Below are 23,931 nucleotides of genomic sequence, written 5' to 3'. Positions count from 1 at the left end.
AGGGAATAATTGCTAGAGTAATAAATGTTGCTACAAAAGAGGCTTACCCTAAAATGTGACATAAGGTGTCCTAATATAGTAAAGCCCAAAAAGGAAATAAAAAACATCCTATTACAAGCTTGTTTGTCCAAAAGTGGAAGTGGGCCAAGAGAGCACAAGACCCAAAACAGATTTGAAATGCTGAGTTCTAGCCCTTCTCGATCGAGAAGCTTCATTAAAGTCAGCTTCTCGATCGAGAAGCTTGATGTCCAAAATCCCTGCCAAATTTTACTCTTCTTCTCGATCGAGAAGCAAGGTGAAATTGTGCTTCTCGATCGAGACCATGCAGGAGAAGGGCGTCTTTGATCTTTTCTTCGCCCTTTGCTTCAATCTCTCTCTCGACTTCCACATATCATCGATTCTTTGCTCTTTTGGACTCAAAACCCTTCACATACGCTTCGTTTATCCTGAAACAGTAAAACACGTAATAAGCGATATAATCACTCAAAACATGCAACAAAAGTATACAAAGCGATGCGAAAGAGACTCGTAATATAGGAGTATTTTACTCCTATCAGGCATCAAATTAATACTAGCACCTAAATCGCAAAGGCAATTAACAGATTGCATGTTACCGATAGTACAAGGGATAGTGAAACTCCCTGGATCCTTAAGCTTGGTCGGTAGACTGCTCAATATGATTGAGCTGCAGTTTTCTGTCATAGGTACCGGTCCCTCCGCATCCCAACTCCGCTTGTTGGTGATGATCTCCTTGAGAAACTTTGCATAGTGCGGCATCTCTCTCAATGCGTCTGCCAGACTGATATTAATCTGTAGCTTCTTGAAAGTTTCAAGAAATTTGTGAAACTTCCAAGTGTCCTGCGGCTTCTTCACTCTGTGTGGGAATGGCACCTTTGGCACAAAAGGAGGTGGTGGAGGTGGTTTATCAACTACCTTTTCAGGCTCGCCACCCTCACACTGATCCTTTTCTGCCTCAACTGTCGCACGTCCTGCGTATGGATCATCCAGCGCTTTCCCACTTCTCAACTCAATAGCCTTGAGATGCTCTCTGGGGTTTTCCTCAGTAGTGGATGGTAAACCCCCCTGACTTCTGCTTTGCAGAGCTTTAGCCATCTGCTGATTCTGCACCTCAAGATTATGGATGGTGGCAGCATGATTTTTAAATGTCTGCTGCGTCTCAGCGTCCTTCTTCATCATCATCTCCATCATCTTGTCAAACTTGCTATGGAGAGATTCGCCCTGCTCTCTCTGCTGGAAGCCAGGTGGATGTGGTGGCCTCTGTCCTCCTTGGAAACTTGGACCTGCCTGATTGTTGGCATTACTCCCATTATCCTTCCATGAGAAGTTCGGGTGATTCCTCCAGCCTGGGTTGTAAGTAGCAGCATATGGGTCATTACCCTGTCTCTGTCCTCCCACGAAATTGACCTGCTCATTAAAAGCTTGTCCCATCACATAGCATTCACTTGACACATGAGTAGGATCTCCACATACTTCACAGCTACTTTGAATTGCAGCCACATTTCCCATGTTCATCCCTGCAGTTTGCCTCATAAGAATATCCACCTGAGCCTGCAATGCAGCATTCTTTGCTTTCAGATTCTCCACAGCCGGATCAGCGGTGACTGCCATTACTCCTTTCTGCGCTGGTACTCTTGCCCTTTCATTCGGCCAAGTACACCCATTCATGGCCATCTCATCTAATAAAGCGAAGGCTTCATCAGTTGTTTTCCTCATCAGTGATCCGCCTGCAGCTACATCTATAGCGCTTCTACCCAACTCAGTGGATCCATTGTAAAAGTTCTGGATCAGATTTTCTCTGGTGATGTGATGATGGGGAACTTTCCTCTGCATCTCCTTGTAGCGCTCCCAAGCTTCATGTATCGATTCTCCATCATGTTGTTGATAGAGCATAATATCCCTTGTCAACTTCGCAGTCTTTGCCATGGAGAAATATTTGTGCATGAAAGCTTTTGCCAAATCTGCCCAAGTGTTCACCCCTGCTCTGGGCAACGCATGAATCCATTGCTTCGCCTTATCCCTCAGAGAAAATGGGAATAGGCGCAACCATACTTCATCTTTAGTCATGTTACTGATCTTGAAGGTACTGCACACCTCAAAAAAATTTGCCAGATGTGCATTCGGGTCTTCCGAAGGCAGACCATAGAACTGACAACGAGCCTCTAAGAGCTGGATGAAACTTGTTTTGATTTCATAGTGAGGTGTAAGCACAGGATGAGCAAAATGACCATGAGTCGTGTTGCCCACATTTGGCTGAAAGAATTCCATCAAAGTCGGCGCCCTCTGCCCATTGTTATTCTGGCCTTGTGCATTCTGATTCTGCGGGATCACTCTGTTATCACCCGCATTGATGAATCAAGGAGGAACATCATCATCGTTAGCCATATTAAGATTCCTTTGAGTCAAGTGTGTTGATTTCCTGACACTGCGCTCAAAGGTAGTGAGGTCCTGCTGAAACGGTTCTAGCGGTAGTCCTTTGCGTCGTGTATTATGCATACACTAGAAGAAGAAAACCTGAAACAACACAATCAACAAACCACACGCGTAAAACAGAAAAAATTAAAGACTAAAACAAGCCAAGCAATCTCAACTTAGTTGTTAAAGAAAACTTTCCCCGGCAACGGCGCCAAAAACTTGTTGGTAAAAATACGCAAGCGTACGTATGCCAACTTGTAATACAGACTGCGAAGTCCGGATATCGTACCCACAGAGAAAGCTTCTAAAGACAACCAGTTAAGGAACTCGATTCGAATAGCCGAAAAGATAGTTTTTGTTGTTTTGTAATTAAAAGGCAGAAATTAACAATTGTAATTTAAAGTAACTAAAGCTGTAATTCAAACGGTGTTTTAACAATAATGGGAAAGGCAGGGATTATTAATCTTCGTTATGCTGTTTACTTGATTTGGGTTATGGACTGTATTGTTCTGATGAGGTTCGAACTAATCTAAAGCACCTAGAATTCTCTCTCGAGCAATTACAGGCAAAAGCATTAAACTTACTAATACTAGATTAATTATTCACTCTCGCACAATGATTAACCTATGTATAAATCAATTTAATGGTTGTTAAGCAAATTCAAGGAACCCGCACTCGTTAATTCACTCTCGCACAATTAACTCCTGCGTTCTTAATTATATTGTTCTATTCCAATTTTACTCTCTCGAGCTAAAACTAAAACAAAAGGCATAGACTAAGTGATCAGTTTAGGCTAAGCGTTAAGCATAATAATTAAAACACATCTAGAACAAAAACCCATAAATTCAATTCAATTAAACAAGCATAATTTAGATTAGTAATCCCCAATGAAGGGTTTAGCTAGACATAATAATAAAAAGACTTAAAGAAATAATTAAAGAAGTCATTCTGTAATAAAAATCAATACTGAATAGAGAATTAAGATCAATCGTACCTTGTTCGAATGTAAACTAATAATAATCGGCGAAACAATAATGAAATTATTTCAAGAACAAAGCGATGAAAAACTATAATCTATGAAACTAGGGTTTATGTCTAGAAAACGGTAAATTCGTCGAACCCTTTACAAGATGTGTTGTTAACTATTTGTACCCATGTGTGATTAGGGTCTAATCCTGATTTGTAGCTCTTTGAAGTGTCTAATATGCCCCTGGACTTCAATCTTTAAAACACAGCTCGCAGTGGCAAACTTGTAATAAACTCAGATTGCTGGAATCTGGGCTTCGCGACGTGCGTTTCATAATGCACGACGTGCAGAATTTTCCTAGGACTCACGTCGTGCGTTTCATCGTACGTTGATCGTGCAAATAATCTGTCAATTTTTCTTTTCCTTCTTCACTGTTGCACGACGTGCAACTCTTCTTTCGCGACGTGCGCCCAGTTTTTCGCGACGTGCACCTCATCGTGCTCAGCTCGTGCATTTCTTCTGGTCATCTCTTCTTTTCATCCTTCTTAATGCACGTCGTGAGAATCCATATGCACGTCGTGAGTCTCTAATTTCACCTCCAAACTGCTTTCAAACATGCTCTGAGATTTCCCAAGGGCTTCCTATGTCCAAAATGGTTTATTCAATCCCGAAATACACCGTTTTATGCACAAGTACCTGAAATACTCAAACATACCATTAAGTACCAAAACAAGATCAAATTTCGCACTAAAAGCGTATAAACCAATATTAACGACCCTCCGAAATAGGAGTAATTCTACTCCTATCACTTGTCCTGTTAATTTTGAACCATTTTGCATAGACCCATCAATTCAATTTGCTTCATATTTTTTTTTTAAAGTAGATAAGAATGATTTCTTATAGAAATCATCGAATGAAATCATTCAAGTATTAATTCTATTATGACTAAACAAAATTTAATTGATTTTAGTAAGATAATTAGTATATGTATTCTAAAAAAAATTACACTCTATAACATAATAAAATAAAATATTTACAAACATGCTACCTTATACTTTCCCTTTACAAGAATGTTTTTTCTGAGTCGTAACCTTTAGTGTGCCACTTCTTGTGTATGTCACTTCTTATATGTGCCACTTCTTATGCGAAAACTTAAGAGTTAAGGTCTTTTTGCCACTTCTCGCAGCCTTTAATATACATATTATTCATAAAAAGAAAACAATCCTTAATCCTTTTGGAGTGCGGATGCTCTTCTGTATTACACCCGATCCTATCATCTTATAGGACTGCCAATAATATGATTATTAGATTAAGGATTTTTAAATAAATTAAAACTTAATTTTACATAGGTCGGTTTCTTAAATATAAGATAATTAGGGCATTTTTCTGTTTATTCTTTACACAAACACCCTTTGCAGTAAAGGATTTTAGTTTCTTAATTAATTTGAAAATAATATTTTTTACATTATCTTTGTAATAGTATCGAAATTCAACTGGTTATAATTTATAAATCTACCACATTTGAATTACTTATATTCTAGAATTAATTTTTTACAATCAAATTAATTTAGATTGGATAAGTAATTCTATAATGGCATTAGACAACCAATTCTATATAATAAATAATAAATGATAAATGAGATTATATTTTACTTGGTTTAATCACCAAAAAAAACCCTCATCTTTTAGCCTCTTTTCAGTTACACCCTGACGTTGTAATTTTGTCAGTTGCACCCTAATTCGCACCTTTGGGTTTCAATTCCACCCTTAAAATCAAATTGGACTTTTTTCATTCGGAAAAAATTCATAAAAACCCTTATAAAGTACTCGTTTGAACTCTTTTCCACATAAAAAGTTAAAAATTGATGACTTATTTTAATTTTTTTTCAAATGAAAAAAAGATCAATTCAGTATTTGAGGGTGTAATTGAAAATGAAAGGTGCGAATTAGGGTGCAGCTGAAAAAATTGCAACGTCAGGGTGCATTTGAAAAGGGGCTAGAAGGTCGGGGTTTTTTTGGTGATTAAGCCTATTTTACTTACAATTTTCCAGTTTAAGTAGACTCCTTAACCTAAGCCTACTCCTTTCGGAGTGCGGAAGTACTTGTGTAATACTCCCAAACCCATCAGGATTCTAAAAGTTCTACTATATATTACACCAACCAAGTACTAAACCAAACAAACCCTATTCTTTCTACTTCCATTCAAGAAAGAAATACCATAATGTCGCTTGCTGTTCAAGAAACTCCATCACCGCCCTCCCCATCGTCCTCTTCTTCTCCACCTCCCAAAAAACCCAAACGCTGTAGATATTGGACCGACTTGATCCCCAGGAGACGAAAAATTGTTGTTGCTGTTAGAACAACTGCCCCTCATCCTCACTCTTTAGAGTCCTCTCATGGACTTTCTTGGACTAGAGTTGGCTTGCTTGGCAAAGGCGCTTTCGGTTCCGTATATTTCGCCAAATCAAATCAAGATCAAAATTCTCATCTTCCTCTTCAGATGGCCGTTAAATCTGCTCTCACGGATGATTCTTCCTCCTTACAGTACGAGAAACAAATTCTCACCGAACTTCAGGACAGTCCTCACGTGGTGCATTGTTACGGAGATGAGATTACTCAAATGGGTGACGGAAATCAGGTTTATAATTTGCTTTTGGAGTTCTGCGGTGGGCTTAGCTTGAAACGGACGATCAGAATATCACCCGGTGGCCGGCTATCGGATTCAGACATAAAATGTTATGCAAGGGACGTTCTTGAAGGACTCGCATATGTTCATTCACGAGGATACATTCACTGCGATATTAAACCGGATAACATCTTGCTTGTTCCTGGCGGTGAAGGAAAAAAAGGTAGAAAATTTGTAGCAAAGCTTGCAGATTTTGGATTGGCTAAGGTCGCTGATGGATTGGCTGATTCTGAGCTGAGAGGAACTTACATGTTCATGTCTCCGGAGCTTGTGGAGAGTAAAGTAGTTGACTTTCCGGCCGATATTTGGGCTTTCGGTTGCACTCTGGTGGAGATGATGACTGGAAAATCAGCCTGGGACTATTCTGATGTTGAGGATCTTTTATATGTGATTGGAGAATCTGATGAATTGCCTAATCTTCCAAGTAGTATTTGTGAATCGGAAGATGCTACTGATTTCTTCGGTCGGTGTTTATGTCGTAATGCTAGTTTTAGATGGTCTGCTGAGATGCTGCTAGACCACCCATTTTTATCTATATGACTATGTAATTTGCACAATTATGCATATATATAATAAAGTTTTTCTATGCAAGGTTTTTTTTTTTTTTTAATTTAATCTTTATGTTTGGATAAGCAGTGGAGTTGTCAAGTTTTTGAACAGAAACCTACACACAAAATCACAAGCTGAAGTTTTTTATGTTGTCGGTCTATAGAAGTATCAATAGACAACTCCCTAACCTTTAAAAATTTGCCTAATACTAATGGTATGAACAAATCATACAAAAGATAGTCTCTTTTTCAAAACTCAAATTATTTAAGATGTTGGTTTGACACATAGAAAGCATAGGCATAGATTTCAAATAGGGTTACAATGAGGGAATGACAAAAAATTAGAAAGGAGATGGTTGACTTTCGTGGCAAAATGGTTTTACTTGAAACTATAGTTTACTTAAATACACAGGTAGCTGATCACTAGACTAGAATTAAGGGTATCTAAGTGCATTATGATTGAAGAACCGGTGCTTTAATTCGCTTGCCCTGCATTCAAAAAGTGTTGCTGCAGACCTTCTTTACAACAGACTTGTTGAATCTTGTGATGCTTGTTTTTTTCTTATCGTGCTGCTTCTCGACGACTTCTTCATCTGTGTTAGATTTATCTTAAACAGATCTTCTGGCTTTTGCTTTATTTCAAAGTCTGGTCAGCTTGAAGTAGCAAGAGAGTTGTTTCTTAAGTTTAGAACTTGAAGAGAGGAGACTACTGAGAGAAATTCTATGTTAATATTTTTTGTCATGAATTTCGAGATGTTGACATTTGATCAAATTAGTGAGATTATTTGGTAAATTGCTAGAATGTTTTGTTGTTTCCGGATGAAAGAATCGAGATTTATTTATAGGCGTTGACATGGATTTCACCTAAGAGCTCATTGGAAGAGAAATCAATGAATGTTAGTGTTGAAATAGGCTTATTTTTACTTCTTGTTATCCCACATTGCTTGGGAGGGGTCTTCCTTCAACTACAAGTAAACGAATAAGCATATTTCAACTGTTAGTACGAATTCGGTTTAATAAAATTGTAGATTTATCTCAATCGGTAACATTCTCAAATTGAGTCTGCCTCTATAAATAGTTGCATGCTTGCAAGAACTATAGTAAAGTTTGCAATGCTATGCAAAGAAGCATTATAGCAAAATAGGGTGTGTGTGTAACTTCATTCTACTTTTTCCTTTTACACGTATTAAAGCCAAAATGTAAATGTTGATTTCTGAGATAATTCTTATAGCTTTTTTTTGTTGGACTAATGAAATTACAGAAGATATGTTAGTTCTATTGCAATTTTTGTTGTCATGGTCCATGGATATGAAGATGTTGAAGTTTGATCAAAGGCTAAACCCATCTGGACATCCCTGTACTACATACGTTTTTTTCATATGGTCCCTGTACTAACTTTTCACTCGTCTGAGTCTCTTTACTTACCATTTTTTGTTTAAAAAGTCATTTTTTAACGGAATAGAGAAATTACTTATAGTTTCCACATCGTGGAGTTTGACAATAATATTGAACTTCTACTCAATATAGTGAGTCCTCGTTACCAAAAAAACAAAACAAATAAATAAATAAACTACTCACCTAATAATAATATAGTGAAATTCTTAAAGGAAAACAATAACTTATATCCTAATTAAATTAGGATAACTTGATTCTAATAGTGCCAACCTTGCTAACATACCTAATAATCTAGTAATCCATTTAGGACTCTAATTCTTTATCCCAAATCACACTCTCTATATAAAGCAGACCGGTAGTGTTGGTTTTGAACAATTAACATATATCAAGTTTCAGGAATCCACACACACAAAAACAAAAACAATGGTGCTAGCAGAGTTAGGAGGGAGCATAAGGCAAGCATTCCGGCAGATGAGCAATGCAACAGAAGTCGATGAAAATGTAATGAAGGATTGCCTAATCGATATCACTCGTGCTCTCCTTCAATCCGATGTTGAACTCACACTCGTCGCCCACCTGCAAAACAACATCAGAAACATTGTCAATCTTGAAAAACTCGCGGCCGGCCTCAACAAGCGGAAGATCATCGAGAAAGCTGTTTTCCACGAGCTCTGCCGGCTTTTAGATGCCGGAAAGCCGTGTTTTATTCCTGTCAAAAAGAAACAAAGTGTTGTGATGTTTGTGGGATTACAAGGATCAGGAAAAACTACAACATGTACTAAATATGCATCTTATTATCAGAATAAAGGCTTTCAACCTGCTTTAGTATGTGCTGATACATTCAGAGCTGGCGCTTTTGATCAACTCAAACAGAACGCTAACAAAGCCAACATTCCGTTTTACGGAAGCTATACGGAGTCCGATCCTGTCACGGTTGCTGTTCAAGGACTTGAATGTTTCAACAAACTGAACTACGATCTTATCGTTATTGATACTAGCGGTCGTCATAGACAGGAAGCTGCTCTTTTCGAAGAAATGCGACAGCTTTATAAGGCCACGAAGCCTGATCTTGTCGTTTTCGTTATGGATGGCAGTATTGGTAAAGCCGCATTCAGTCAAGCTCAAGCCTTCAAGCAGAGTGTTGCCGTTGGCGCTGTCATCGTCACTAAACTCGACGGTCACGCGAAAGGAGGCGGGGCATTAAGTGCAGTTGCCGCGACAAAAAGCCCTGTTATTTTTATCGGAACAGGAGAGCATATCAATGATTTTAAACAATTTGATGCTAATTCTTTTGTTGGTCGCCTTATAGGGTTACAAGGTCATGATTTGAGAGAATTAAAGGAAAAAGTTGACGAGATGGTTCCTGAGGAAAAACAGGTGGATCTTGCTGAAAGATTAATGAGCGGAAACCTGACACTGAGGAGCATGTATGATATGTACCACAACATGTTTCAAACCCGAAACTTATCATCATTGGGCGACGAGTTAAGGAAGATGAAGCATTACATGATAATTATGGATTCGATGACGGATAAAGAGTTGGATAATAGTGATCCGAAACTTTTAAATGAGTCGCGGATAATGAGGATTGCAAGGGGTTCTGGCAGTAAAATTCAACATGTAAAGGAGTTGATGGAAAAGCATAAACAATTGAGTAAAATGAAAGGGATTAAGAATCCACAACAATTGATCAAACGGGTTCCTCCACAGATTCTGCAGCAAATTGGTGGCATAGCTGCTCTGCAAAATTTTCGATTCTAATTTAGGAATTCTGTAAAGGTAGAAGTTTTATGCTATAGTTTTTTTTTTAATTAGAACATGATCTCGGTTTTAAGCTTTAGTCTTTTATATATATATATATATATATATATATATATATATATATATATATATATATATATATATATATATATATATATATATATGTTGGGCAGCACAGCGGAAATTCAATTAATTATGCTAGTGAATAACGTATTGTGCTAAATAATTATACCGGAAAAATTCCCAGGAAAGATTGGAGGGTCACGAGCGGACCACTTAAGTACCAACCTCCTAGACAGAATTCAACACGATATAACTAACTTCACAATAGGGAATTCCAACTAGCCTAATCGTTAGCGTCGAAAATAAATTAAGGACGGCAGAAACAAAATAATAAATGACACCGAGAATTTTTAACGTGGTTCACCCAAAATGCTGGATTACGTCCACGGGACAAAGTCCGAATAATTCTTCCACTATCTAAATAGCAGGCATACAAAGAGAGTAATTTTACAGAGAGATCTCACAAAATAATGACACTCAAGTGTTTCCCACACACCCGTAAACTCACTATTTTTATCTCTCAATTCTCTCACCCTTCACCCTTTAGAGAAAACGTTTCTCTAGCTCGCCTATTAGCTCGAAGCTAATACTCTCACTCACAAATGCTTGTGAATTTTGGTGATGTTGGTGTGTGTTTAATCCCTTTCACCCCTTTCCTATTTATAGGAAAAAGTGGAGTAGCCTCCAAGCCAAATTTGGCTTGGAGGTTACTCCAAGTAAATTAATTTCTATTTTTTTTTTTTTTTTTTTTTTTAACTTACTTGTGGGCCCACCATGTGGAGGGACCCACCCCAACAAATCTCCCCCTCCCGACTACATGGGAGGCACCACCATTCCGGCTGTCTGTCGACAATATTCAAACTTTCCCCGTGGAAGAGCTTTGGTTAACATGTCAGATCCATTTTCATCGGTATGGATCTTTTCCAGCTGTAGCAGCTTCATCTCCAATACATCTCGAATCCAGTGATATCGCACATCAATATGTTTAGATCTTGAATGAAAGGAGGAATTCTTCCCGAGGTGAATAGCGCTTTGACTATCACAAAACAGCTCGTACTTCGTCTGGTGGAAGCCAAGTTCACTTAAGAACTTCTTCATCCATAGCAACTCTTTACAAGCTTCAGTTGCTGCAATAAACTCTGCTTCTGTTGTTGAGAGCGCAACACATTTCTGTAGTCTCGATTGCCATGACACAGCTCCCCCTGCAAATGAAATCAGATATCCTGATGTAGACTTTCTCGAGTCAACATCGCCAGCCATATCTGCATCTGTGTAGCCAACTAACACAGGTTCTCCATCTCCAAAAGATAGACACATTCTTGATGTACCTTGAAGGTATCTAAGAATCCATTTCACTGCAGCCCAATGTTCTTTTCCAGGATTTGAAAGGAACCGACTCACTACTCCAACCGAGTGAGCAATATCTGGCCGTGTACATACCATGGCATACATCAAGCTCCCAACTGCTGAAGCATATGGAACTCTTTCCATCTCCTCCTTCTCTTTCTCAGTAGAAGGGCACTGTTCAGAACTCAGTCTAAAATGATTAGCAAGGGGGCAGCTAACCGCTTTAGCGTTATCCATGTTGAACCTTTGAAGTACTTTCTGAATGTACTTCTCCTGTGATAACCATAGCTTCTTGGAGCCTCTATCTCTGGTTATCTTCATGCCTAGAATTTGCCTTGCCGAGCCCAAGTTTTTCATTGCAAAAGACTTGCTCAACTGCTTTTTCAAGTTGTTGATTCTTGAAGTATTCTGGCCAACGATCAACATGTCATCCACATAGAGCAGAAGTATAATAAAATCCTCATCAGAGAATTTCTGCACGAAGACACAATGGTCTGAAGTAGTCTTCTTGTACCCTTGCTCCCCCATAACAGACTCAAACTTCTTGTACCATTGTCTCGGTGCTTGTTTTAAGCCATATAGACTTTTCTTCAACTTGCAGACGTACTGCTCTTTCCCCTTTTCTTCGAAACCCTCTGGCTGCTCCATGTATATCTCTTCCTCCAAATCACCATGAAGGAAGGCAGTCTTTACATCCATCTGCTCGATCTCCAGGTCGAGACTTGCTGCTAACCCTAGCACTGTACGAATGGATGTCATTTTCACCACTGGTGAAAAAATCTCATCAAAGTCAATTCCCTTTCTTTGGCCGAATCCCTTGACAACTAGTCTAGCTTTGAAACGTGGTTGGAGACCGTGTTCCTCATTCTTTATCCTGAACACCCACTTGTTCTTCAAAGCTCTCTTGCCTTTAGGCAACTTCACCAGCTTAAAAGTATTATTATCATGCAAGGACCTCATCTCATCTTGCATGGCTTCAATCCATTTCTGCTTGTGTTCATCATCCATAGCTTCTTCAAAGCTCTCAGGTTCTCCCCCGTCAGTTAATAACACATACTGATCTTCTGGGTATCTGGTAGATTGTTGTCGAACTCTATCAGATCTCCGCAGAACTGGAGAATCCACATCTGCTGGTGGTTGATGATGAGCACCATAGTCATCAGCATTACCTGGTTCATAATCAATGGGAGCATCTTGACCACCTATCCCCGGTTGGTCGCCTTCTTCATCTCCAACACGTCTATGAACCGTTGTTGGAGGAATCAATTCCAAGTCTGTTGAATCTCCATCGGATCCCTCAGAAACATTCTGAGCCTTTTTAATATCCTCAATGGTCTGACTTTCAACAAAGACGGCATCACGGCTTCTGATAAGCCTCTTATGGACTGGATCGTAGAATCTATAGCCAAACTGATCTTGACCATAACCCACAAACACGCATTCTCGTGTCTTAGCATCAAGCTTGGACCTCTCGTCTTTGGGAATATGCACAAATGCTTTGCACCCAAACACCCGCAGATGACCATAGGAAACTTCTTTTCCCGTCCACACTCTCTCTGGAGTATCAGACTGTAGAGGGATACACGTTGAAAGGTTAAGCACATACACTGCTGTCAGTAGAGCTTCACCCCAAAACATCTTAGGCAACTTTGCATGTGAGAGTAAACATCTAACTCTCTCCATCAAAGTCCTGTTCATCCTCTCAGCCAAACCATTCAACTGCGGCGTTTTAGGAGGTGTTGTTTGATGCCGAATACCATTATTTTTGCAATAAGCATCAAATGGTCCAATGTACTCTCCACCATTGTCTGTACGGATGCACTTCAGCTTCTTGCTGGTCTGTCTTTCCACCAGAGTTAAAAATTGCTTGAAAACTTCTAACACCTGGTCCTTCGTTTTCAAAAGATACACCCATGTCTTCCTTGAATGATCATCAATGAAAGTCACGAAGTATTGAGCACCACCAAGTGACTTTGGCATTGGTCCACACAAATCTGAGTGAATCAGATCTAAAACATTCTTCATTCGAGAAGGAGGGGTACTTTTGAAAGAAACTCTGTTCTGCTTCCCTGCCAGACAATCAGTACATTTCTCCAGATGGACTCGATCCAATCCATGCAACATATTTCTTTTGGCCAATATCGACATTCCTTTCTCACTCATGTGACCGAGTCGTCTATGCCACAACTCAACTATATCATCATTCTCCACTGTATTGACATCGTCATGGGAGAGCTTCGCCTGCATCATGTATAGTTTTGAATGTCGTTTTCCCCTGGCCACCACCAATGAACCTTTGGTAAGCTTCCATTGGCCATTGAAGAAGGTGCTGCAAAAACCTTCATCATCCAGATTTCCTGCCGAAATTAAATTCAGGCGCATATCTGGGACATGCCTGACATCCTTCAGGACTAATTGCGTACCATTCTCTGTTTCTAGAGAGACGTCACCTTTGCCTACGACTTTTGCAAAGTTCTCATTTCCCATTCTTACAGTGCCAAAATCGCCTGATGTGTAAGATGAGAAGAATTCCCTTCGAGATGAAGCATGAATGGTAGCTCCAGTGTCAATCACCCAACTCGTCTCGTGGATTGCAAGATTGACAATATCTTCATCATGGACTACGTTGAACTCCCCGACAACATTTGCTTGTTCATCATCACTGCTGTCATTTTTCCTCACATCTTTGCCTTTGTTCTTTTCTTGGTCTTGCTTCAACTTTCGACAGAACATTTTGATGTGGCCCTTCTTCTTGCAGTAATGGCACTCAGTATTGGCATATTTGTTTGACTTTCCTCTGCTTTTGTGTCTGGTTTTTGAACCCCTAGCTTCACTCCTCCCTCTAGATTCTGCAACAAAAACATCTGACTGTGATGAAGAAGAACCTTGTGATCTTCGTCTACTCTCTTCATTCAGGATGCCACTTTTAACAGCTTCCATATTGACTACTCCATTTGGTGCAGAATTTGTTAGTGAAATCTTCAAAGTCTCCCAAGACTCTGGTAGAGAGGCAAGCACGAGGAGAGCGAGCACCTCATCGTCAAACTTTATGCTCATACTTGATAACTGATCCACAATCCCTTGAATTGCATTCAGGTGATCAGCTATAGAAGTCCCTTCTCGATATTTTATCTGAATTAATTTTGTCAGATAAAATAGTTTGTTGTTGCCGGTTTTCGACGCGTACAGCTCCTCAAGCTTCTTCCATAATGTCTGAGCATGAGTTTCATTACAAATGTGGTTGTACACATTATCCTCGACGAACTGTCGAATGTAACCACACACCTGCTCATGCTCGAATTCCCATTCTTCATCCGTTTTTCCTTCGGGTTTATTCGTTGAAAACACCGGTAAATGCAGTTTCGTCACAAATAGGAGATCCTTCATCTTGTTTCTCCATATGTGGTAATTTGTGCCATTTAAACTGACCATCTTGCCAGTCTTTGCCTCCATATTTTCGACAAGTGCCCAGTACTATAAATATATCTAATTTATTTTCTGATGTGGAGGATCCACTATCTAGTGGCAACCACAGAGCATACGATAAATAGATATATAAAAACTCAAACCGGCTCTGATACCAGTTGTTGGGCAGCACAGCGGAAATTCAATTAATTATGCTAGTGAATAACGTATTGTGCTAAATAATTATACCGGAAAAATTCCCAGGAAAGATTGGAGGGTCACGAGCGGACCACTTAAGTACCAACCTCCTAGACAGAATTCAACACGATATAACTAACTTCACAATAGGGAATTCCAACTAGCCTAATCGTTAGCGTCGAAAATAAATTAAGGACGGCAGAAACAAAATAATAAATGACACCGAGAATTTTTAACGTGGTTCACCCAAAATGCTGGATTACGTCCACGGGACAAAGTCCGAATAATTCTTCCACTATCTAAATAGCAGGCATACAAAGAGAGTAATTTTACAGAGAGATCTCACAAAATAATGACACTCAAGTGTTTCCCACACACCCGTAAACTCACTATTTTTATCTCTCAATTCTCTCACCCTTCACCCTTTAGAGAAAACGTTTCTCTAGCTCGCCTATTAGCTCGAAGCTAATACTCTCACTCACAAATGCTTGTGAATTTTGGTGATGTTGGTGTGTGTTTAATCCCTTTCACCCCTTTCCTATTTATAGGAAAAAGTGGAGTAGCCTCCAAGCCAAATTTGGCTTGGAGGTTACTCCAAGTAAATTAATTTCTATTTTTTTTTTTTTTTTTTTTTTAACTTACTTGTGGGCCCACCATGTGGAGGGACCCACCCCAACAATATATATATATATATATATATATATATATATATATAAGTTTTAAGCTATTTCGATGATGCTAGAGGTGTCAAAATGTATTGGCGGGTCATTTTCTTGTCGTGTCGACCCACTTAGATTCAACACGAACACGATTTATTTATCTTGTCAAAATTCTCAACCCTAACATGACACGGTTTATTTATTTCGTGCTATAAACATATCAACACATTTTCCCCATGAACTTGCTAAAACTCAACATAGCTTCGCCAATTTCACTTGTTTGACGAATCGGGTTAGCCTATGATGATCCATTTTGACGGGGCCTAATTATACACTCCAAGAATTCCTGAGACACAAACATAAACATGCTCTCTATAAGCATTGCACATAAAAAAGTCCACATTACAGCTAAGATGTTGGCATAACTCATATTCGAGTCCTTGCATTCTAGTCCGAAATATCAAATCTCAACTCATCTCCTAAGCCGCCGTAAAAATTCAATTACAAATACTCATTTCAAACTCCTATCCAGCAAAATTTTTCTATCAAAATATTGCACTACTAAGTGACTGTCAATGTAGATAAATGCGAGCAAGAATCATGAGACTGCCTCGACGAAAATTCAGCAATAGGTGCCGAACAAGTCGATGACCATTTCATTTGCATAAAGCTCGTCTTTCGCCATGGACCCATATGGATTTTCTTCTCCTTCATTGATCTCTTTGCTGATTCACATACAACATTAACTATGGCACTAAGATAATCAGCTTTTCCTATGTAATATTTTGGTAATTGGGATATGAGTTTCTTGTATTCTTCACAAGCTTTTGCTATCTCAAATTGGTCCTGAAATTCCAATTCTATTATGTATGTAATTTGCTTCTTCCTCCCACTTGTGCTTACGGTCACTTCAATGTATTCGTGTTTCCCTGCAAAGAAACCACAAAATTTGTAAGCTATACCAGGATTTTTGAGTTAATTACACCATTTATTCACCATATCAAAAACAATTAGGACAATTAAGCATAAAATTGCACAATATGAACACGTTTAAGATAGAAAAATATTATTCTTAATTGATCTAAAAATAGAAAATATTGTCCTTAATAAATCAAAATGATTGAAATTGAGTTATTTAAGCCCGAATCACAAATTTGGAAAGTAGATTGAAGATTAACTCAAATTAAACCATAAAACAAGTTTAGTATATTTAGACTTTTAACCCCTAGCTAGTAGCTACCATGTCGCTCCCCGATCAACAACAAATGAGTTTATTACACATGGTATGACAAATAGGGGTGTAACTGAGTTGAGCTAACTCTTGAACTACTCGGGATTGACTCGAAAAATACTCGAAATCGACTCGATTCAAATCGAGTCGAGTTCGAGCTCCAAAATACTTGACTCGATGAGCTTGTGAGCCTAATCGAGCTTCGGTTATTTTACCATATTATTTATATATATTTATAACAGTACCTTTATTTTAATATTAAAATATAATTTTTAAATATTTATATTGATAATCGAGTCGAGTCGAGTCGAGTTTCGAGCTTAAGATTTTAGAGTCGAGTCGAGATCGGGTTTGTCAGTATTTTGACTCGACTCGGTTACACCCCTTATGACAAAACACTTATATAAACTTGGTTCGCTACGCATTTCACATCAATTAGTGGATAATTTATAATTTTACGTGACGAACTAGTTAGATTCATGCAAGTATTTCTAACTCTAAGTACCATATAGTTTTGTTTAACTTTCTAAAGCTACCATATTAAAACCTAAACAGAATTTTACATACCAAAATATTACAAATTCAGGTATCAATAAAATACGTTAGTTAAAATTAAGATACTAAAAAGTATGATGAACTTCAATAATATTTAACAATGAAAAATAAAAGATAGAAGAAGTTATTACCTCCTGGAAACTTTTTAGTGTGATTCCACTTAGAAGTGCAAAGAGTAGCATCTAATCCTTTTTGACAAAGCAAACGGACAACCCTTTGTCTTAAACAGGTAATAATACAAGCATTAGACTTGTGGTTATGGCAATTACAAATTGTGCTTTCTTTTGCTGATTCTATAATTTTATTAATCTCCTCCCTCAACTTTTTACCTGTTACACTAGAACGTTCCACAACTTCCTGCAAATTAAAACTATAATTAGTTTCTATTGAGAGAATCAGATTTATATTCTCCATTTGTCCTGATTTTATTTAGATATTATGCTTAATTTTTCAAAATTTAAATTCTATCAAAAGTGGGAAAAATCTCTATGGTTATAACAAAAGGCAAATGGTCCATTACAGCTATTTTTGACAAAGACATGCATAAGAAGAGAATCAAAGGTTCATTTTCCTCATCAAACTTGATATTACAAAAGATTAAATGAGGTTAAATTCGCTTTAAGAAGACAACTATTCAAATTTGATATTTTATCTCGTTTTATTCCTTCAAATAAGGTGTCAGAATACAAACTGAAGTTAAGGTGGCGATAAATTATTGGACAACTTGGAATTGAACTTCAAGTTTGAAGATGTTTAGTTTTTTTTTTTGTTCTTTCAAAGTCATAGAACTGATCTTATTTGATCTTTTGTGCCAAATTTGAGGAGTAAAATTAATTTTTATTGGAAAATCAATTTTATGTTATACAAATTTATCATTAATTATAAGTGAAGATTTGTTGCAAGCTAAGATATTATTGATTTTAAAAGAGTAATTATTAATGATTGCAAAAGATTATATACCCTTTGACAAAAAAAAAGATTATATATGATCCATTTCTTTAGTTTATGATCAAACTAATGATACCCTTTTCTTAAGTATTTATTTAAACCTGTAATTCAAATCCCATCTTCTTCCTTGGATTAAAAAATTATAAACAGAAAAGATAAAAAATATGATTATGCATATATATATATTTACCTGAAGCAAGGCCTGTTGTGATTCCCAAAACAAATCTCTTTCAATGGAGTAATCCTCAAAATTAGCATCACCAGATTCATCAAAACCACCATAATCCTCATAATCATCATCATCATTATCATTAATATTAGGTTCATCAAGAAACACAGAAACTTTCTCTTCAAGGCTATCTATCATCAATTTATGATTGTAATTATAAAGAGCCTTCTCCTCAATAACACTGTACTTACCCATCACTCCTTACAAATTTTTCTCTAAGGAAGAAGATAGATAAATTATGAGAAAAGAAAAGAAAAGAAAAGAAAAGAAAAGAAAACGAGAGAAAGTTGAAGAGAAGGCTCTTGTAAGAAATATGTGCATGAAAAATGCATTATTTATAGGGTTATTTTTTTCTTTTTCAAATTGACCCTTAGAGTTTGTAATTATGAAAAAATATACTATAGTTTTTCATGAATATTTATGTAAATCCAGATTATAATGGTAAGTTATTATGAAAAGGGTTCATAAAAGACACGGTATAGATAAATTATTTGTGTGGTTTTTGTACCATTAACTTTTTGGTGGCTTTGAATACTTAGTGGTCGTGGAAAAAAAGTCAATAATTTCTTGACTTGGTTTATCGTAATTTTTTTTTATTTTCTTTTAGTCCATAATATCCTTCCAATTTTAGCTGTTCTGTTTTTTTTTCTCTCTTTTCAGAGTTGTTGCATCAACTACTTTTATGCTCTTATTTTCATTAACTGTTTCGTTTTCTTTTTGTGACAATTTATGAAATTTTGTATAAAATACGATATTTTCTAAAAATATTTGTATAATACCTCACAAGGAAAAATTGAAAATAAAAATATCTTCATTTTATGATTTTATGTTGAAATTTATGTTGAATTTAAAAAGAATTTAAAAAGTATATTGTGTACGAGAGAGTAGAAACACTATACATATGTGAAATCTCATATTGGTTCGGTTCGGTTCCGTTCGAGTATTAATACTATTTTTAAATTTTTAGTTACTCAATTCTTTAATATTGTATGACCTTTCATTTTTGTAATTTTTATAACTCGTGTTATAATGGCTATATTTTTTATGCAATTGAATTTCATATTAATTGTTAATTAAATCTTTATCTCCTCTCTCTCTTCCTATAAATACTATCTTTGTTTTCATTCGCAAAACACAAAAAAAAATAGAGATCTCTCTGAATTAAGAAATACAAATAGTTTATGCTGATGAATATTGAACAACTTCTGCTAATTATTCTTTTACAATTTTTTGTGCAATATCATGGTGTACTTTGAACGGTGATGCAGTGCAATGATCATCATATGACAAATCCGAGTGGTTGTTTTATTCCGGGATGGTGTGGTTGATAGCTGTCTTGCATCTTTGAGCAGAGTAGTGAAACATCTTAAAGAGAGCGATATAGTCCGCGACTCAACCAAATTATTTTCATTGGTAATTCGTTCCAATTTTATATATACTGTTTAGACAATTTATCTAATTATTTAATTAATTGTTTAAACATTTCCAAGAATTTTATGAGGTTGTGTTTTGCGTTGAATACCGATGAATTTTTTTGTTCTGCGTCTTTCGCCACTACTGCTTTTTTAAAAATAGAGGTACGCCTATGAACAGTCAATTAATTATACCTTTTAAATTTGTTGAATTAATTGCCTTTTTTATTTTTTATGTATATCTTTCGTGGAAGAATTTAACTTGTTATATTAAATGTTTTATTAAGTATTATATGTCGGAAAATTTGTAAATTTAGTTTTTATTATTTTTATTACTAGTTTTATTTTTTATTATTTATCCTTCATGAAAGGTATTGCATATTAGTATTCTGTTATTATTAATATTTTATTTGTTGTCTTAGATCCTTAGTGGAATGATTATATATGTAATCTTTATTATTATTATTAGAAAGATCATTTAGTTTTTTTTAATGCGTCTATGTTTTGACAAAGAGGTTATTACACACAATTTTAATTGTGAAGTTCTCGTTGATTTATACAACAGTTTTATCAAAAAGTTTAAATCATATATTAAACTTATTGTGAAGCAAAAAAACAACCTATTAGAAATGATATTGAACAATTTGTGAGTTGCAACTGTAATAAACCCTGTCATATGACATGTAAGTGTCGGAAGAGTCTTAGTTTTGAATTACAAACTAATCTGATTGAAAAGTCATTCACGCTATGATGATATTTGAGATCAACATTATTGGTAGATCAAACGGCTGGCAGGTAGACTCTAGCGCATCTTGCCAATTCTGCTATGATCGTGTTATGTTCAATAAAGAAGTATTGCTGGGAGATTTCCGCATCACTACAGTTTCCGGATTTGGTGATGTAAAATTGAAGTTTACTTCAAAAAATAACTTAATATTGAAGGATTTGTTGCACATTCCTACAATGAGAAAAATACTGGTCTCTGTTTTTCTCCTGAATATAATTAGATTGACTAAACTACCGGAGATGATTTTACACCATCAATCTAGATGGTATATCTATTGGAAAGAGTTTTTCTGCTGACGATATGTTTAAATTAAATATTGATATTATTTTTTCATATGTTTACATATTATGTTATTTTAATATTTGGCATGCTAGACTTTGTCATGTTAATAAGAAAAAGAGTCGTTAATAATATGAGATCTTTGGGTTTATAATTAATACTTAAAATGTCATTGAATGATTCTAAAAAATGTGAATTTTGTTGTCAAGTAAAAAAAATTAAGATGTCACATAAAGCTATTGTTAGAGAATTTGAACAGTTTAATTTCATTCAATTTGATATATGTGAACGTGATGGAACATTAACTAGAAACTAAAAACGGTATTTTATCATTTTTATAGATAACTGCTCTAATTTTACCTATGTTTCAATCTCTTGTCTATGTTTTTGATTTCATCATATGTCTATGTGCAGCTAAACAACTCTAGGATTTTAACATTTTTTAGCATTTTTGTGATTATTTGTCTTGAATCATTTAATGGTTTTATTATTGATTTCATATTAATTAAAACTTGATTAATTTTAGTTAATTATTTATCTTGTGTTATTTATTGAAAAATGATAAAAAATCGACCTATGGAATTAAATTAATTTTTATTATTAATGAGACATTTTGATAATTGTTTCAATATTTGTATGATTGCTTAATCATTTGGTTTTTATTTGATTGTAAAAATTAATTAGTTAAATGAAAATGATTAATTAATTTTTTAATTGAATTGAATTGAGTTCAGTTTATTAATACTTGACAAAAGTTTATTAATGTTTTAAGATAGTTAGAACTTTAACCAATATAATTCATTGATTGTTAATTGCAGTTGTGTGAATGAGTGTTAAATATCGTTTTTATCATTATTGTTTTCATAAGGCCTAATGCTTTAAAAAGCCTGATCTTATAGCCCTTTTTTAATCCTACCATGACGTTGAAAATTTATCAATTTTACCCAATTTCGCATTTTATTATTTCAATTGTACCCCAATTTTTAATATTTGTCAATTTGTTTTTACTAAAATAATGAGATCATTCATTTAACCCTATAATATCCATAAATGGCTTGTTTTTAATAAGACATGGACATTATTATATGTAAATTCGGGCGCATGGTATACTTCAACATTTAAAGATAAAATAAATACATTTCTATTCAAAAAGTCCAAATAAGTCCTTTATTTTTGAAAACTAACTAAAAACCATAATCAAATTAAAACTAATTTAAATTCTTAATTAATTTAATTTAATCTAAATAAATTTCAAACATTTACAATTAATTCCAAATGAAATTGACGTCAATTTAATATTTCAGGATTTAATTGAAACGATAAAATGCAAAATAGGGTAAAATTGACAAGTTTTCAACCTTAAGATAGTATCGAAAAAGGATTATGAGGTCGGGATTTTTTTTAAGGTATTAGGCCTTTTCGTAATTTATTTAGTTTATAGTTTATGCAAATTAATTAGTTAGTTAAATTAGCCTACTTAACTCTTAATTTATTAGTTTTAACTAATAATTAGAATCGATAAACGGTTTTAAGTTATTTTTTGTTGGGATCTTTTTTACTCTTTATTGCTTGTACAATTTCATATGCTTGCGAAAATATTAATAATTTAGTATCTGGAAAATGATACTCTCTCTGTCTTAATAGAATTGTCCGATTTTTCTATTTTTTTCTCCCAAAATTATATATCCTACTAAAGGAATAATTTTAAAAGTTAATTTTTTCATATTGTCTTTATTTAAAATCCATTAATGAGCTAAAATTTATTTATATATAAGTAAATGATATTTTGTGATTATATTAAATAAAAATATTTAGAAAAGTAAAAAAATTGTAAAATTTATAATATTAATTATATATTTTAAAATTGTGTGATAATATGAAAATGGCAACTCTATTGAAAGAGAGAGTAATAGTTTTTCTAATTATTATAACATCAATGCAAGCAAATAAGTAGCTAGGGTTGTTCATCATGCTAAAATCCAATAGATGGTGGGGCAGGTTATTGAACTAAAGAATATGCTCTTTCTTAATTTTGAAAACACCTATCAAAATTTAAATTTAATGATTAGATCTATCTCGAGGATTTTTGTCTTTGTCTACCAATAAATTAATTTAAGTGGAGGAAAATAATTCATAATACTGATGGTCTTTATACACCACAAGGTTTGATTCTTTTCCTACCTTTTTAATGTTACATTTAGAATAATTGTAAGGAAATCTTATTAAATTTTTAAGAAACAGTTTGAATTATTAATTTGCGCCAATGCAAATAATTATAAACTGGCCTGGCCATCTACCCAGTAGAGCAGATAGATTATTCAATTTTTTTTTTCCTGATAGATTATTCAATTTAATAATTAGAATAATTTAAATCAAGAGGGCCTGTGAAAGTTCGCTCATTACCAAGATTTTAATATAAATACTTAATAAATAACATCTTAAAATTTGTTTAAAATACCCGTCGCCATGTTGAGATATATAAATCTAAAACAAATAATAGAAAAGTTAATGTTGAATATGATTATTTTAAATACATATATATAATGTGATTATGATGTGGAGGATACATTTTAAAAGATCGACAGTTACATTATCAAAATTAATCAGATTTTCAATTATTTAAATGAGATTAAGATATATTAGCACTTAAAAAGAAAAAAGAAAAACACATTTTTCACTTCTAAATCAAGTGCATAATTCGGAGATCTTACCGAAACTACCTTTATGATTATTTTATTTTGGTATAATTATCTCAACAGTGCACCATATATATGAAAAAATCATTAATATTTCACAGAATTTTATATAATCAAGGAATGTAATAAAAAAAAAAAGATGTTATCATTTTCATTTTCATTTTTTGGAGGTTTGTGAAGTTTAAGAAAATTATTTTCATTTGCAATAGAAATATGTACGTACTTTATCACATCTCTATTTAAAACACTATAAGTAGGATATCTTTTATTTATTATTAGGTCTAATAACTTAAACAAAAAACTCATCTTAAATTTTTTTTCGTTTATACCAT

The 23,931-nt window shown here is 35.0% G+C and overlaps 4 protein-coding genes and 1 non-coding gene across 5 annotated transcripts; 3 read left to right on the top strand and 2 right to left on the bottom strand.

Moving 5' to 3' along the window:
- Positions 1 to 391: 391 nt before the first annotated feature.
- Positions 392 to 4,239, bottom strand: LOC126668621 (uncharacterized). Its single transcript, XM_050361810.1, has 4 exons — positions 4,097 to 4,239; positions 2,517 to 2,532; positions 527 to 2,337; positions 392 to 446 (listed from the first exon to the last, which is right to left on the bottom strand). The coding sequence occupies exons 1-4, from the start codon at positions 4,237 to 4,239 to the stop codon at positions 392 to 394; spliced, it is 2,025 nt and encodes a 674-aa protein (XP_050217767.1).
- On the top strand, positions 1,823 to 1,929 carry LOC126670805 (small nucleolar RNA R71). Its single transcript, XR_007638801.1, has one exon. It is a non-coding gene; the product is annotated as a small nucleolar RNA R71 (small nucleolar RNA).
- A 1,314-nt stretch (positions 4,240 to 5,553) lies between the features above and the next one.
- On the top strand, positions 5,554 to 6,635 carry LOC126666913 (mitogen-activated protein kinase kinase kinase 17-like). The gene has a single exon (XM_050359830.2). The coding sequence runs from the start codon at positions 5,622 to 5,624 to the stop codon at positions 6,624 to 6,626; it is 1,005 nt and encodes a 334-aa protein (XP_050215787.1). The 5' UTR covers positions 5,554 to 5,621; the 3' UTR covers positions 6,627 to 6,635.
- Positions 6,636 to 8,410: 1,775 nt separating this feature from the next.
- Positions 8,411 to 9,830, top strand: LOC126666912 (signal recognition particle subunit SRP54 3-like). Its single transcript, XM_050359829.2, has one exon. It carries the CDS (start codon positions 8,453 to 8,455, stop codon positions 9,788 to 9,790), a length of 1,338 nt encoding a protein of 445 aa, XP_050215786.1. The 5' UTR covers positions 8,411 to 8,452; the 3' UTR covers positions 9,791 to 9,830.
- A 5,979-nt stretch (positions 9,831 to 15,809) lies between these two features.
- LOC126666865 (uncharacterized) lies at positions 15,810 to 18,727 on the bottom strand. Its single transcript, XM_050359747.2, has 3 exons — positions 18,387 to 18,727; positions 17,380 to 17,605; positions 15,810 to 16,391 (listed from the first exon to the last, which is right to left on the bottom strand). Exons 1-3 carry the CDS (start codon positions 18,618 to 18,620, stop codon positions 16,024 to 16,026), a joined length of 828 nt encoding a protein of 275 aa, XP_050215704.1. The 5' UTR covers positions 18,621 to 18,727; the 3' UTR covers positions 15,810 to 16,023.
- Positions 18,728 to 23,931: the final 5,204 nt, after the last annotated feature.

The sequence above is a fragment of the Mercurialis annua genome, linkage group LG2, assembly GCF_937616625.2.
Source record: "Mercurialis annua linkage group LG2, ddMerAnnu1.2, whole genome shotgun sequence".
In the NCBI taxonomy this organism is placed as follows: domain Eukaryota; kingdom Viridiplantae; phylum Streptophyta; class Magnoliopsida; order Malpighiales; family Euphorbiaceae; genus Mercurialis; species Mercurialis annua.
This window is presented reverse-complemented; position numbering and strand designations above follow the sequence as displayed.